Source organism: Carcharhinus amblyrhynchos, chromosome 12, assembly GCF_965287045.1.
Source record: "Carcharhinus amblyrhynchos chromosome 12, sCarAmb.v2.hapA, whole genome shotgun sequence".
NCBI classification, from domain to species: Eukaryota; Metazoa; Chordata; class Chondrichthyes; order Carcharhiniformes; family Carcharhinidae; genus Carcharhinus; species Carcharhinus amblyrhynchos.
In genome coordinates, this window is record NC_137335.1 from 40351791 (window position 1) to 40369765 (window position 17975).

The 17975-nt window shown below is 41.4% G+C and overlaps 1 protein-coding gene across 1 annotated transcript in view; it reads right to left on the reverse strand.

Annotated features, from left to right (window-relative positions):
* Positions 1 to 9055, reverse strand: part of LOC145350926 (coiled-coil domain-containing protein 85A-like) — a 610627-nt gene extending 601572 nt beyond the window's left edge. The window contains exon 1 of the mRNA XM_080200399.1: positions 7804 to 9055. Coding sequence (XP_080056525.1) covers positions 7804 to 8863 — 1060 coding nt within the window. The 5' untranslated portion in view covers positions 8864 to 9055. The remainder of the gene's footprint in view (positions 1 to 7803) is intronic.
* Between the last annotated feature and the right edge of the window lie 8920 nt (positions 9056 to 17975).

A 17975-nucleotide genomic window follows, 5' to 3' on the forward strand; every position in this document is an offset into this window, starting at 1 on the left:
ACCAACAGAGAAGGTGTTTCTCTTCTTGAGTGCAACGGATACAGAAAATTAGTCGGGTTTCTTTACAAGTGTGCAACTCTCCTCCCATCCAAATGTGTGCTTAACCAAGCAATTCAAAAAGCCTGTCTACAGGAATGAAAAACATGACCCTGACTTTTTCCCATTCCCTCCTATTTCCTCTTAGTTCCTTTCACATTGAATGGTCTGAGAGTAGACCACTTTTACATTCTTGTGCTACTTCAGCTTGTGCCTGATGCCATTCACATTTGGCCAACCGTGTCTATGCCAGATCTCTACAAGAGGAACTCAATTAATCCCACGCCCCATATTTTCCCCATTACCTTGCTATTTTTTTCTCTTCACCCTTTTGAAAGTCACTGTGCTAAATGGAATTCACTAAGTGAACTTCAACACAGTCCATAGCAATAAAATCTGCTTTGGAATCATAAAATCCCTACTGTGCAGAAATTAGCCATTCAGCCCATCGAGCCTGCAGCAACAACAATCTGACCCAGGCTCTTTTCCTGCATCCTACAATTTAATCCTGCAAATCTCCCTAACGCTGAAGGACAATTTAGCATGACCAATCCACTTAACCCACACATCTCTGGAGTCCGGGAGGAAACTGGAGCACCCAAAGAAAACCCACGCAAGACACAGGGAGAATGTGCAAACTCCCCGCTGACAGTCACCTGAGGCTGGAATCAAACCCGGGTCCCTGGCACTGTGAGGCAGCAGTGCTAACCACTGTGCCACCGAGCCACCTTCAATGGGTCTTTTGGAGAGAAAAAAGTTGTAGGTTTTTTTTAAATGTTCTTTTGGTCTAACCTGGAGAATTAAAAGGAAGGCCATGTTTAATTTCAATTATACTCTGATCAAAGTGCATTAATTTGTTTTTTCTCAATATGATCTTTAGTTTTAAAGCTCTGGGATTTTTAAATTTTTTTTCATTCAGAAGCTGTTTGCATTAATAAATTTGAATAAAATTCCTAGTTTACTTTGTAACTTGTACTCTGGAGGTGGGTATGGTTTATTAGAGAGTTTAATATGTTGCCTGTCACCATTCTTGTTTAAAAAAGACAAAGGTGCCAAGATTGAAATCTAATGGTTGAATTACTGCTTTATTTGTCTCCCCTTGATGGAACAGAAAATTATGTTTCTTTCAGTTCAAAGGCACAGATTTTTCTTCTCTCTCAAATGATTAATAAACAATTACTGCCTCAGACTTTACTAATTTTGTTCACCTACCAACATTTCCGATCCGTTTTTCCTGACATATTGAGCACAAACATTTTCCCTATTGCTAAATCTATAAGAACACTTGTTTAACCTAAACTATTAATAACTTTCTACAAAGTCCAAACCAATTCAAACTCTGAATGCTTGCATCATATCTGGGAAACATCTTCTAACAAAACTAGACAGGAAACAAGTCTGTCACATGATGAGTGATCTTTCCCTCACTTTTAACTCCCAGTCTCTTGTTTTTCATTTCAACTACAATAGTTTGTGTTAACCATCCTTCATTGTTTATTCAAAGCAGTAAATACAGCACACTATATGCTTTCTTCTCACTTTCGACAAATTGAGGAAAACTGAATAGCCTAAGCCTTTATTCTTTGGAGTTTACAAAAATGAGAGATATTCTCATTCAAATATACAAAATTCTTACAGGGCTCAATATGGTAAATATAGGAAGGTTGGTTCCCCTGGCCAGGCAGGGATATCAAGATCCAGGGGTCACAGTCTCAAATTAAAGGGCAGGCAATGAGAAGGAATTTCTTCATTCAGAGGGTGGTGAGTCTTTGGAAATTCTCCAGCCCAGAGGGCAGTGGAGATTCAGTTGTTGAGAATGTTCAATTGAGATTGATAGATTTTTACATATTCTCAACCAACAGATATGGAGAAACAGCAGGACAATTGTGTTGAAGTGTCAGCTGTGATTGAGTTCAATGCTAGAATGGGCACAAAGGGCTGAGTGGCCTATTCCTGTTCCTTTTTTTTAAGTTCTAATCAAAACCATCTCACTGTCTGCTACTCTAATTCAGTTTTCACCACAATTTCAAAATTGTGAATTACTTACTTCTGTCTTTCCTTTCTTTCAAACGCCCATGTCTTCAAAGCTTAGTGGCTTAATCACTACTTTTACAGCCTCGATTGTGTGCTGTGCTATAATCTGGGCCCTTCATTCTGTTTTCTTTTCACTTTGAGAAAATGGAAAATGATTAATAGTAACTAATTCCAGCCATACAATGTACAAGTTTCTCAGTGACAAATCTGTTTTTGATTTTGATTCATAGAATCATCATAAAATCCCTTCAATACAGAAGGAGATCATTCAGCCCATTCGAGTCTACACCGACCATGATTCCACCCGGGTCTTATCCCTGTAACCCCATAAATTTACTGTGCTAATCCCCTGACACTAAGGGCCAACTTATCATGGCCCCCTCCACCTAACCTGCACGTCTTTAGACTGCGGGAGGAAACCAGAGCAGCCGGAGGAAACCCACACAGGCACAGGGAGAATGTGCAAACTCCACACGGACAGTCACCTGAAGCCATAATTGTACCCAGGGCCTGGTGCTGTGAGGCAACAGTGCTAACCACTGTGCCACTGATTGTCAACATCCACTTTCAGGAAGATACATTTTGCACTAAAACAAACAACAGGTATCTCCTCCAATATCTCAGTTAAACCACTGAATATTTAAGCCAAACATCCAAGGAAGGTCCCTAACTAAACAGTTTAGCTGGATTTAATCAGGCTGTCGGAACGCACTAGAATTGACTTCAGTACCCCTGTTTTATTGGCGAAAATCAGTTTGGATTCTTGACCCTCGTCACCAGTTATATCTACTAGAAGTGTGTTTGTGTGGATATCAGGTGAGGTCAGGTTTGAGTTCACTGATGATGCACTGTGATAAAAGAAAAAACTTACTACTATCACAGTATATGCTCAGGCATGATGGACAAAAAACTTAGGGAGATACTGGAGAGAATCTATAAAATCGTGCCCTAGTCAGAAGGCAATATCTTCCAAAAAAGGAGTGGATGAAAAGGGAAAAAAAAACTAAGGTAGAGAAAATACTTAATTCCATGAGAAATCCAATTCAGGAGTTTTTAAAAATGGCACGCACTGAGTAACTGGGCAAAGACATAGATAAGGAAGCTCATTTGTAAATAACGTAAATAATAACTGCTATAAAAAAGCGTAACTTAAAAATCAGATAAAGGAGAAAAGGGGTCCTCCGGCCACCTCATCAACAGTTCAGTGATTAACACATTATATTATGTGATAGTAAGCCCTCAAGACCAAGGAGATTTCAGGCTTATGCTCTAGTCTTTGCAAAATTACCTTATTTCCATCAGATGACAGTAATGCCAATCAGTGCTTCAGGATAAGGGAGGATGTAACAATAACTACCCCATGTTTCACACTCCTGATCACCTACTTAGTGACCCCTCCTGGAAAGTGCATGTAATGGCCTACAACTGAGACCATATTCAGACTTAATGGCCCCACACGCCATGGCTATTGGAGCAGGCGAGGGGGGGACAATGGGAAGGTCTGCTGACCTCATGTGGGATTTTACCATTTCAGAACAAGCGAGGCCGTAAAATCCCACTGAATGTGAATGCAGTTTAGAAATATCTGTTGCTTGTCATCGCACAGACTTATACATGCAGATCAGCCACATGGCTGGCAATAGCCATAGGAAAATAGCCCTTCTATAGCCAATGTTTTTTTTTAACGGCCAGATACTGGAGCAAACAAATTTTTGGCCTCAGTTAAAAACCTTTGGTATGGGCATTAAAATAAACAGCGTAATAAATGATAAGACTTAAAAGTAATGAAAAAGCAAAGAATTAGACAAAGTACTAAAGGTCAGGAGAATGTAAAGAATAAGACTTAACCAGAATAACTGCAGTCAACACACCACCATGCTGATTATCAGATAAGGACGTTTACTGACATTTAACACTGGACAGAAATATTTTTGGAGATTGTGTTGTACTGAACAATATGATACAGTGTTTAGACAACCATTGACCATTTATACAGACAAAGCTCATCAATACAAACTCAAGAAGACACACCAAATAGTTCTGAAATGGAACCCCTCTATCAATACTGTCCCATAGTGCGGAGTTGCCGGCATTGGACTGGGGTAGGCACATTAAGTAGTCCCATAACACCAAGGTTAAAATCCAACAGGTTTATCTGGTAGCACAAACTTTCAGAGCACTGTCCCTTCATCAGGTGAGTGATGAAGGGGCAGCACTCCAAAAGTTTGTGCTATCAAATGAACCTGTTGGACTTTAACCTGGTGTTGTGAGACTACTTCCAATACTGTCCCAGAATAGCAGCTCCTATTACACTTAAAACTTTACTGGACCTGCACTTCTACCTAGTTGGTAGGCCACAGAGAAGATATCAATTATTTTCACAAAAATACGATAAGTGCTTCTTTTACTCAACCATTATCTCCCTCAATAAAATACAGTGAAATAAAAATGGACAGGTATGTAGAGTAGTTACTCCCCTCTAGTCTTTGTACACTTGCAAAAATTATCACTACTAAGATTACACAAGATCTGTATGATGAAAACATTGTCTACTGGTTTGCATTAACAAAGTTTGTCTGTAGCTTATGAGAAGAACACCAATATCAAAGGTCACAAAATCTAAGCATTGAAGTAACAGGAATAAGCAGTTTCTTTAAGAGTATCTGTTGTCCTCAAAGTTTGTCAAAGTGGGAAGAAGGGGATTCAGTTTACAAATTACATTGATAAAATCTGGCACGGTATGCCCACAAAACACCGTTCAATCACTTGTCGCAGTAAACAGGAGATGGCAAATTCGGTTTCATTCCTTAAGTAGGAATCAGTTCTGGCATTTGTTTCCAGGTGCATTTTTCACCAATATTTATGATTCTCACAGTGTGTATAGAACTATTGGAATTTGAAACTAACTTAAACACCAAATCATGTCTTTTCTGCTGAACAAAGGAGACAGTTGTCCCCAAATTATTACAAGTTTTATTCTCATGGCAGGTTTCAGGGCCAGGTAGCAAACAAGTGGTAAGATTTAGCAGTGCTCTCCCCAAGGAGTTACAGTATTTCCCTGTAATTCACCATGTTAAAACTGCCAGATTCACAATAATTTAGAAAGTAATTCTGAGTCCCTACCCAACTACTGGTGCAAGTCTTTCATTTTTAAACACAGACAGGAGAGGACATATTGTTTTTCCTTAATTTCACAAGTTATGATGAACTAGAGTGTACTCCTGAAAATGTACAAAAGCAGATTCAATAACCATTATCCCAAAGGGAAGTGTACACTCAACTGGATAAAAGAAGGAAACAAGAAACTTAAAGGGCACAGAGAAGGAGCAGGAGTCAGACTTGTTGGGTAGTTCTTTCAAAGAGCTGGCATAGATATGATAGGCCAAATGACTTTTTCTGTGAACTGTGACTCTACATTGTGAATTGTTCCAGCCTGAACTCAGTCCCAATGACATCCAGACATTACACATGGTCCTAGACCTGTTTGATTTGCAGTTTCCAACTCTTAGACCTCTACATGGATTATGTTCCACTTATGTCTTGCTATTAAAGCACTATGAGTTAGTCCCACCACCCCAAAGCCTTGACAACAATAGACATTACAGCCAACATTCCCTTGCCACTAAGCCTTGAATGACACTCCCTGCACACATCCTTGATTTGAACGTGAAGGACCATGTTACAGACAAAGAGATACCAATTTAGATTGCCAAATAACTCTCTAGTGTATTCACTGATTATTATACTCATTGTTTGATTTAAATTTAATTTATTCAAAGAATTACACTTCCTTTACTGGAGCAAACAATTTAATTGTTCTGTACTTGTTAAAGAATTGAAAAGGTTTTTCCTATTGCACAGAGTTAGCACCTAGACAAATCAATGACTGTGTGGATTATGTACAGGGTGAAGATTCTACAATAATGCTCCCACCAACATGCCTTCATTCTGACCTCCGACAAGCGCATAGTTGTAGCTTCGTTTAATAATGATAAATTAATTTTAAAATATGGACAATTTTATGCTGTAGACTCACACCTATTTGCAATGAACTGAAACTGGCCAAATCAATTTCATTTAGAAGTCTTACAGCTGTTAAAAATTTGGGCTAGATTCAGATCCAGATTTTGGAAATGAGAGTACAATATTGATACTCAAGTATGCTTTCCTATCCAATCCAATGTTAAGCATTGGCATATTGAAATCCAAGGACACCCAAGATCCTGCTTCAGGTATCAAATGTTAGTAACTTGGAACTAAATCAACAATCTATGACTTGGTTCCTGAAACCAACATGAATTTCACTGGAGCCAAAATTGGTTTGATGACTCCAGTTAGTCCAGCTGTGCAGTACCAAAATTCTTAACCTCAAACCTCTCTGCTTTGCAATCATGATCTTCCAATCATGCATTGGTATTAAACTTTATAGTTCCTTTAATTCCTCCCCTCAAGATCATAATCACACAAATAAAGACTGTAACAGAAACAAACGTTCTGGAAAATTACAGATAATTAGGATACCTTAGGTTAGGTTAAGTAACAAAATGAAAAAAAAAATCAATGAAATCGGGGCATCACCTTATTAAAATGGTACATCATTCATCATGAAATACAGAGCTTGTTTCAGAGCCTTAATACTTTGCAAGTAATTCAATAAATTTCATTTACCAGATCCATATGCTAGATACTGTTAAAATTTTAGGACTTCCCCGGCAACCCCAGTTAACTACAAAATTCAGTTTGAGGCAAATGTTATAAAATGCATTGACAGTTCATGTAACTAGATAGATAATTGAATAGGATTCAAAAATGAAGCTCAATATTTGTGTCAATATGATGGGAACTAGTGTTATATATATTTTATATGCAAAAAGGCACAGACCATTTCAAGGAATAAAGTCTATTTTGTCCTAAATCATCTGCAATTCAACTAATTGCAAGTAATCTAATAAGTAGCTTTCATTATTACAAAAGCAATATAAAGTCTTTAATCCTAATGGACTTTAATTATATACACAGCACCAAAGGCTTCATAACCCACCATTAGGGTCATACTTGGATATTTCTACTGCAGACAGACTGTACACTATTTGCCTAATATGCTGATATGGAGAAGATTTTAAATGCGTTTTATCAGATAAATGAGTACATAAATACATTTACACAAAGCGTGTCCTGTCAGACTGATGCACTGTGCCACATATGAGGGGCATCAATTTGTTGTACTATGGAAATTATGTCTCTAAGTGTAGAATAAATGGTTGTCATTTATTAACAGTGCAATAACCTGTGTGGCTGAATTTTAAATGGGAATCTCATTGAACTTCACAAACAAAAAGTGCTACACTTCTGGGTTTCGCTCCTATCTGAAAACATATTCTTGCTCTAAAGTAAGAATTGTGATTATATATATCGTAATATAAATGCATTGATTTCATGCAGAAATTGTAATGTCACAGTAAAAGACCTGCAAATTGGTCGGACTAATTTTAAAATTAACAATTTGTAGGTATGACAATACCATGAAAGATGGGCATGATGCATAAACAAACGAACATGCATCAGTTAAGTTTCCTGTCAGTGTTGAACACATGCTGCATGTGGTCAGACAACGCATTCTATTAATGCACTGAAATCTATGCATTATAAACCCAAAGGTAATTCAGATATTGTGGCTATGTGCTTGTAGTCTCTGCAAAAACACCTGTGGTTTCAGTAGGTCAACCAACCCACCATTCATCCCATTGTACACACTTCTGTGATGAGGCGAGAGCTCGTCCGCTGCTGCCGCCGCCGCCGATGGTCTCCGCAGAGTCCCTTCCCGGCTGCTGCCGCCGCCGCCGCCGCCGCTGCCCAGGTGCTTGAGGTGCTCGGGGCTGCCGCTGTAATGCTGTTTAAGGCGCTCGGGGCTGGCACCCCGGTGCTGCTGCAGATGCTCCGGGGTGGGGGTGCCCATCAGCACGTGCTTGGGGTGCTCGGGGCTGGAGCTCGCCATGTGCTTGGGGTGCAGCTCGGGGCTGCCGGTGCCCAGGCTGTGTTTGGGGTGCTCGGGGCTGCCCCCGCTCGCAGCCCGCTGCTGCTGCTGCTGCTGCTGTTTGGGGAGGTGCTCGGGGCTGCTGCCGCTGCCGGCCCCCGCCGCTGCTGCTGCTGCTGCTGCTGCCACCGCCGCCGGCTGCTGCTGCTGCTGCTGCTTGTGGAGGTGCTCGGGGCTGTCGGTGCTGCCGCTGCTGGAGCTGCTGCTGCTGCTGCCGTCCCCCAGGTCCCGCGGGCCACTTGTGGCGCCCAGCTGCAGCAGGCTGGACTGGCTGTCGATGGAGCTGCGGCTGCCCGCCGCGCTCTTGTCCTCCTCCAGCAGCAGGCACATCTCCTTCAGCTCCAGGTTCTCCTTCACCACCTCGTCCTGCCTCACCTCCAGCTCCTTCATCTTCTGCAGGTACAGGGCCACCTCCTTGCGCATCAGCCCCGCCGTGTAGCGGCCCAGCCGCTGCCACTCGCGGGACACCTTCTTGCCCTTCTGCCGGTCGTCGTCCAGGAAGCAGCAGAGGTCCCGCAGCTCCTGGTTGTCCTCCTGCAGCTTCTGGTTGACCTCCTTGAGCCCCCGGATCTCGGTGAGGTGGACCTGCAGCCTCCGGTTCACCTCCTTGATCAGGTTGCTGTGGTCGATCATCACTGTCATCTTCTCGGCGTCCGACCTCCGGAGTCTCCTCACCAGCTCCTCCTTACTCCACTTCAGCAGCTCTTCGTCCGCGAGCTTGCACAGCTCCTCCCTCGAGCCTTCCGCGCTTTTACTCATTTTTTATTAAAGTTTTTGGCAAAAAAAAATCAAATAAAAAATTTAAACCAGGATTCACACAATTGAAAATTGTTACTTCCCACTGCGGAGCATCCTTCAGCTTTTTTTCTCTCTCTTTTTGTTATTGTCGGTAGCAGCAGCAGCAGCAGTCCTTTAGCGAGTTGATGTGCTGTCCGCTAACAGCACCTTCTCTCTCCCTCCTTCCCTCTCTCTCTCTCTGTCTCTCCCGCAGCCTCTCCGCAGCAGCAGCCGCTGCCAATACCCGCGCTCCGCCTGAAGGGAGCCTTGGCCAGCCCTCCTCCACACCCTCGCCCCCCTCCTATTACGTATGCTCGCCAGTACCCGCCCAAACAAGGCAGCCTGGTCCTTGTAGTCTTTCCATCATCTCAAAAGCCGCCACCACACCCCCCCCCCTCCCCGCCAGCCCTCAGCAAATTGTCATCCTATGCTCCAAACTGCTCTGTGAAAGATACCAACCATTTTCATCTACCTCCACCCCCCCCCCCCCTCCACTCCACATCTCTAAATCCCGAGGTGGTTAGCACTGCTATCTGACAGTGGCCAGGGACCTGAGTTCAATTCCTGGCTTGGGGGTCACCATCTGTGTGGAGTCTGCACATTCTCCTCGTGGGTTTCCTCCAGGTGCCCCGGTTTCCTCCCACAGTTCAAAAGATGTGCTGCTTAGGTGCATTAGCCATGCTAATTTCTCCCTGGGTGTACCCAAACAGGTGCCAGAGTATGGTGACTAGGGGATTTTCACAGTAACTTTATTGCAGTGTTAATGCAAGCCTACTTGTGGCACTAATAAATAAACTTTAAACTTTAAAATTTGGCCTCCCTCCTTCCACCTCACCATTGCTGCATCATTTTGTTTCTCCAGTGATGCCAGGGTTTTCCCTTCCATCTGCCAAGAGAGAATAGAGCCAACGTTTCCGTTCTGGATGACCCTTTTGTCAATGATTGTCTACACTTCCCCGCTGTCTCAAAAAAGCTGCTAGCATAATCAAGGACCACACGCACCCCGTACAAACTCTCTTTTTCGAGGAAAAGATACAAAACTCCAAGAACCCTTAACAACCAACTCAAGAACAACTTCCCTGCTGCCATGAGACATTTAAATTGACCTGCTATATTTTAAGCTGAAATTTCTCTATACCCTATCTGTGACTACAACGCTATATTCTGCACCCTTTCCTTCTGCCCTGTGTACTCAATAAACAGTATGCTTTGTCTGTATAGCACACATGGAACAGTACTTTTCACTGTATCCCAATACATATGATAATAATAAATCAAATTAAAACATTGGCTCTATTCTCTCTCCACAGATGCTGTCAGATCTGCTGAGATTTTCCAACATTTTCTGTTTTTATTTCAAATTCCAACACCTGCAGTATGTTTTCCTTTTCCCTTCCACCACTAAATGAAAATCCATTCCACGTGTTGATCACTCTCTGACTGAAGATGATTCTCCTGATGCAAGCCTGAAGATTATCTTTTCACCCAGGTCTCTGGTCATACTCCTACTTTTCAAATTTGTATTCTGCATTCACATTTTTCATAGACCATTTAACACCTCTTGGGCGGGATTTTCCAATCTCGGGTTGAGACTGGAAAAAAATCCCACCCATGTTTACAAGGTGCTCTAAATTTAAGAAATGAATATTCCAGGGCACACAATATTTCTGAAAGACAGACAGAATGACAGAGGAGGACAGGTAGTCCTGATCGTATAGGATGACATAAGGACATTAGTCACAAATGTCTAGCCTCAGAAGATCATGCAAGATAATCAGAATGGGTGGAAATAAGGAATGGTAAGAGTCAGAAAACACTGGTGAGAGTAATTTGTAGTCCCCTAATAATAATTAAATCATTGGACAGAGCATTAAACAATAATTCATTGGAGCTTATAACAAAGGCAATGTGATGATTGTGGGAGACTTCAATCTTCAAAAAGACCGGCAAGAGTGATCTAGAATATGAGTTTGTAGAATCTTTCCATGACAGTTTTTTGGGGCAATATATTATGGAATCTGACGAGGGATAAACCTAAGCCTAGTATATCTCATGAGGTCTAGTATATCTAAGTCTAGTATATCTCATACCTAATGAGATAGGACATGGGCAACACCTTGGTAAAAATCCATTGGGAAATAATGATTATAATAGCATTGAATTCCAGGTTAAATCTAAATATGTGACATATTCCAATCACAAACAAAAATCTTAAACTTAACCATAGTCAGTTATATAGGTGTGAGGGGAAAACTGTCTTAAATTGATTGAGTAAAAAGACTAAGACATACAACAGTAAATAAGCAGTAGAAAACATTTAAATAAACAGTTCGAAATAGTGAATAAAATACATTCCATTGAAAAACAAAACCTCAACAAAAAAATCTATCTGTAGCTCATGCTGGAAATTAAAGATAGCTGGAAATTAAAGGTAGTATCAAATTAAAAGAAGAGACTTACAATTTTGCTAAGAATAGTAGAAAATCTGAAGATTGGGTATGTTCCAGAAACCAGCAAAGGACAACTAAAAGTTGATGAAAATGAAAAAAAGAGAGTAAGCGAGTGATAAATATATAAAAAAAATTGTAAGTGCTTTCATAAGCATGTAAAAAGAAACAGGGTAGCTGAAGTAAAAACTGGTCACTTGGAAGCAAAAACAGGAAAATTACCATGGGAAGTGAGGAAATGGCATTGGACAAATATTTTGTGTCTGCCTTCACAATCAAAGGCACAGGTTGCATACCAGAAATAAAGTGTAACCTAGGGGCTAAAAGAGTGATGAAATTAAGATAATCAATATCAGAAAGGAAAAATAATAGAGAAACCTAAGGGATGAAATTTTGACAAAGCCCCTCTACCTAGTGGTCTACACCCTAGAGATCTAAAAAAAGACAGATGCAGGTAGAATGGCTGTGCTAGCTATGATTTTCCAAAATTCTTCCGATTTGTTAAATGATCCTGTCAGATTAGAAGTTGAGAAATGTAACAAGAAATGATTGGGGACACTGAAATATGGGAATGCAATCTCGGAATAAGGGCTAATTACTTGAGATTGAAATGAGGAGCATTTATTTCACTCAAAGGGTTGTCAATCCTTGGAACTCTAGCGGATTGCCCTAGTGGATTATGGGTACTCCATCACTGAATACAGTTCAAGCTAGGATAGGGAGATTCTTGGTCTCTTGGGAATCAAGGGATCTGGGTGGGAAAGTAGAGTTGAAACGAAGATCAGCCATGAACTCATTGAATGGCACAGCAGGCATGACTGATCATGTGGTCTACTCTTTCTTCTTTTTCTGGTGTTCTTGTTATTTTTGAAATCTCTTTGTGTTCAATTTATTGTATTGTCAATATCCAAGATTCTCGCCATTCTTCATTCCACTCATTATACCTTAGGCAGGAATTCCTCACCTCAAGATCAGAAATTCCTGCCCAAGTTCAGTGAATCCTTAAATGATCCACTCAATTTTCTGTCCCACCCGCTACAATTCCTGTGGTGGGCAGTTAAGGAAAATTCTGTCCCTTAACTGTGATTTTCCAGGATATTCTGATTCAGAATGTCTTTAAAATGATTCTGTTGGCCAGTTTAACTGTGAGAATATTGCAATCATTGAATCATATAATGCAGAAGATGCCTTTCGGCCCATCAAGTTCATACCGACACTTTGGAAACACCTGAACTCCCATCAAATCTCATCTGCCAGCACTTGGTCCATAGCCCTGAATGTTATGATGTGCCCAGTGCCATCCAGATAGTTTTTAAAGGATGCGAGGCAACCCGCCTCCACCACCCTCCCAGACAGCGCATGCCAGGCTGTCACCACATTCTGGTATAAAAAGTTTTTCCTCACATCCCCCCTAAACCTTTTGCCTCTCACCTTGAATCTATGTACCCTCCTGACTGACCCTTCAACTAAGGGAAATAGTTGCTCCTTATTCACTCTGTCCATGTCTATCATAATCTTGTACACCTCAATCAGGTCACCCATCAGTCTTCCCTGCTTCAGCGAAAACAAATCAAGCCTATCCAACCACTCTTCATAACTTAAATGTTTCATCCCAGGTGGCATCTTGGTAAATCTCCTCTGCACCCTATCCAGTACAATCACATCCTTCCAATAATGTGGTGACCAGAATTGCACACAGTACTCTAGAATGGCTTCATAAGTCCTGGGAATAAATTATACAATACCATCAACAAGTGCCTTAACTAATCCAATTTGTGGCCTTAACAATGTAGCCTCAGTTCTGCTTAGGACAAGATGTTGTGATTGGGGATCTTGTGCCAATATTTCCAGTTAAAATGCCATGGTACCTCTCAATTTGAATTTCTCTGCCACCTGATGTACTCACAATGCAGCATTCAAGCTTTACCACTCTGAGCAAGCATCAGCATAAGAATATGGGTATTTAAATTTTAAAGCAATTCTATTGATAGTGGCACGACTGATAATGACAATTGTGATAGCTAATTATGATGTTGGCACAACAGTGTCCAGGGAGGGTTATTGAAATTATGTACATACGCGTACATCTAGGTATTTATTTGTCATAACATATGATCTAGTCTGCAGCAATTATATTACAGAAAGTTATTGTTTCTTTGAATTATGACACATAAGAAATTTAACAAACAACTATGCAGTATATTACTGACAGTAAGAAGGTAAAATTCAACTTTGGCCCAGACATAAACAGCTATTATACACTCTGACCAAGTCACTGGATTGGAAAAAAGAATGGGTAGGGTATATAGCATGTGACCAATCCATAACCATCTATTTGAATTTTGCTCCCCAGATTCCTCCGTAGCACCATGAGGTAGAAAATCAGTCATATTGCAAGTGCTGTATAAGACAGTTTGCAACCTTGATGTGATACTTGATCCCAAGACTAGCTTCCAACCACGTGTCTGCACCATCACTAAGACCAACTAGTTCCACCTCCATAACATCGCTCAACTTTGACCTTGCCTCAATTCATCCGCTGGTGACACCCTCAATCATAGCTTTGCAACCTCTTTAACTTGACATTTTCAGTGCACTCCTGATTGGCCACGCACATTCCATCTTAGGTAAACTTGAGGCCATCCAGAACATTTTTGTTCATGTCCTAACTTGCACACATACTATTCTCTGTGCTTGCTGGCCTACATTGGCTCTTAGTTAAGCAATATCACAATATTCAAATGTATTCTTTGCTGACTTTTCTTATCCCCGTAACCTATCCAGTCCCAAAACCCTCCCCAAAACTTTTTGAGATATCTGTGCTCCTTGATTCTAGCCACTGGAGCTTTCCCAACTTTATTCATTCAATTGTTGGTATTTGTACCTTCAGCTGCCAAGACCCATAAGATCCGAAATTCCTTCTCTAAACTCTCTGCAACTTTCCCTCCATTTCTTCCTTTCAGTTACTCCCTGAATTTGCCCCTTTGAACCAAACATTTGATCATAAGAACATAAGAACATAAGAACATAAGAAATAGGAGCAGGAGTAGGCCATCTAGCCCTTCGAGCCTGCCCCGTCATTCAATAAGATCATGGCTGATCTGTCGCTGCTCAGTTCCACTTTCCCGCTTTCTCCCCATAACCCTTAATCCCCTCTCTTATCAAAAACCCATCAACCCGCGTCTTAAAAATATTTAGCGAGGCAGCCTCCACCACTTCAACGGGCAGAGAATTCCAGAGATTCACCACCCTTTGAGTGAAGAAGTTCCTCCTCAACTCCGTTCTAAAGCGCCCCCCTTTTATCTTGAGGCTGTGCCCCCTAGTCCTACTGTCTTTTTTGAGCGGGAAGATTCTCTCCACCTCTATCCTATCCATCCCATTCATCATCTTATACGTCTCAATGAGATCTCCCCTCATTCTTCTAAACTCTAACGAGTACAAGCCCAGTTTATTCAGCCTCTCCTCATAGCCCAACCCCCTCAACTCCGGTATCAGCCTAGTAAACCTCCTCTGCACTCCCTCCAAGGCCAAAATATCTTTGCGCAGGTGCGGTGCCCAAAACTGCACACAGTACTCCAGCTGCGGCCTCACCAATGCCCTATACAGCTGCAGCAAGACCTCCCTACTTTTATATTCAATCCCCTTCGCTATGAAGGCCAGCATCCCATTTGCCTTCCTGACCACCTGCTGCACCTGCAGGCTGGGTTTTTGCAACTCATGCACAAGGACCCCGAGGTCCCTCTGCACCGTCGCCTGCTGCAGTTTTTCGCCCCGTGAGTAATAGTCCTTCCTACCATTCTTCCTACCAATCCACCCTAATGTCTCCATATGTGTCTCATTTTCAAATTTGTTATATAATACTTGGATGCAACTTCTTGGAACATTTCACCCACATTAAAAGTACTAGGTAAATACAATGTTTTTGCTATTTGCTGTTGTGCTCCAAAACAGCATAGACGCCTGTATCATAAAATTTGCTTCTTTTATTTCAGATTTTGCAAAATTCACATTTTTTAATTTGTTTCCCACATTCAAAGCTTCTCTGTTGGAGGGATTCTGGGGTCTCTACCTTCTGTACACAGGTATTGTGTGGTGCTGCAGTGGACTTGTTGGGGCTGGTGCTGGGAAGACTGGTTTACAAGATGTCCTCCTGGTGACAAGCCTTGACATGTTTCATAGGTTTGCTTTTGGATTTGTGTAAGTATAGGATCCAAGCCTTGAAGAGCACAGTGCAGATATCCCTCTTGCACCAATATACAAGGTTTCCCCTTGCTTTTTCAGCACTGCTATACTATTATTGTATCTGTTTGTTCTTGTAGTAAGTTTCCATTGTCTCACTGAGATGGTATCAATAAATCATCCACCAGTTTTTATCCCACCAGGTTTTCCAAAACTCTGTTTCCTCTCTGTGACCGGGCTTACATTGCTGATTTACAATGTCTTCACATTGTTCTCTTCCATTTCTCCTATTTATTTTGATTTATTTCGGGATTTCCTTCTCTTCCAAATGAGCTACACCCACAGTTATGTTGTCTTTCGTTTCACTTAACATTTGCCGACTGATCTTCAATTTTCTTTTTGGTCTTGACATAAAATTGTGTTTTCCTTGTGCCACATTTTCTGCTACATTTATATTACAAGGACGAAAAGTCACCACAGCCTGAAAAAAATGAGTTAAAACAAAAGTTAAGTAATTGCTATCGAGCATATATCATAAATGACCATTTCTTTTAGAAATCAATTTCAAGTTTTTGTCTTTTTATTCCGCAGGTGGAGGTCCACCTCGTGTCAAACGAGGGGCATGCACACAGTGGGTCGTGTGTGGGCTGCTCTTGGAGGTTCCGGGAGTGGCCTAGTACTTCGTGTCGGTGTGTGTGCTTGATCCTGGACCGGTAGACGGGCGCCGCAACAGCTCGGTGACTAGCACTGCTAGCTGTGCAGATACATGGATTTGGGCCTGTGTCTGTGGGAGTTTGTGCATTCTCCCTGTGGATGCGTGGGTTTCCTCCGGGCGCTCCGGTTTCCTCCCACACCCCAAAGATGTGCTCTTAGGCTGATTGGTTTTACCAAATTGACACTATTCTCCCCTGAATCTGGCTAAGTTAGGGGTTCCATTCGTAGACACGCAGGGTAGAATAGGTGTAGGAGGATGCGGCGGCGCGGGCTCGTTGGGCCGAAGGGCCTGTTTCCCGTGCTGGGTTGTTCTTTGTTCTTTGTTCTTTGTAAGTTATTTAAGACTGTCCTATTACAGAGTTTAACTGACGTTGAAAACTATCCCATCTTCATTTTCTTATGTTATGATCACCTCTGGTCTTGATTAGATTCTTGTTTTATAAAACATTAGAGATAAACTTACAATGTAACAAAATAATGCATTAGGATCTTGGAAAGGTGGTGAAGTGGGGTAAAATTCTTATGTTATGACCACCTCTGGTCTTGATTAGATTCTTGTTTTATAAAACATTAAAAATAAACTTACAATGTGACAAAATAATTAAATAGGATCTTAGAAAGGTGGGGAAGAGAGGTAAAATTAGCACAGAAACCTCATGTGCCATCATTTCTATGACCCTATCCATTATTCTCTACTTCTCATTTCAGCACATGTGGAGATGTTTTAAAGTTCGTCTATATTTTGGTTTTATTTATATTTCAATATGGTCAAAATGGGGCATTCTCAGTCGTTTGAGCTATTATCCATAATTTGTCAGAAAGCATAGTACTTGTAAAGTACCCTTGTGCTGCCTAGGAAACAGTCAGTTTGTAGTGGCAGGAATACACGGCTACAGTGTCCTCAGGTGGCCCAATTGAAAATGGCGATCTTTGCTGAGAGTCAGCAGGACTCTTCAGTTTCTCATTGCTGTTTTATAAAGATAGGAGATAGAATTTTTTAAAATTATGTTTTGTAGGTTACTGCTGGTATAACCACTCTATTATATACTCTTAAGAAAACAGCTTGAATCTATGTAACCTCTCTATCAAAAATATATCTCAGAGTTCTCCACATGTCAGAAAGTGAAACAGACCCAAGCAAGAGGAAATATGATAAAGGATAAGGATATTGTTGTATATTGGATAATTAATACTAGGAAGCACAGAGAGTTGAAAATAACAGAGCTTTCTTTACTGCATAGTGTTCAGTACTTGACTGCTTCTTCATGTTGGTAGTTTCCTGCGCTAGCAACCTGTGACATCACTTCCGGTGAATACATGAATATATAAATGCACAGTGTTTACTGCAGCAACCAAGAATCAATATTAAAGGACTCAGGTTCAATTCCAGTCTTGGGTGACTGTGTGGAGTTTACACATTCTCTCCATGTCTGCATGGGTTTCCTCTGGGTGCTTCGGTTTCCACACACACTCCAAACATGCGCAGGATAGGTGGATAGGCCATGCTAAATTGCTCCTTAATGTCAGGCAGATTAATAGGGTAAATACATGGGATTATGGGGATAGGGCCTGGGTGGGTTTGTCGTCAGGGCTGGCTCAATGGGCTGAATGGCCTCCTTCTGCACTGTAGGATTCAATGATTCTATGATAACATTTCTTCCACCTTTAGATTGAACGTCCGCAACAAATTCAGACAAGTGCAACATGAACAATTATCAATGAACAATAATCTATAAATTAGATGGTCTGGAGGT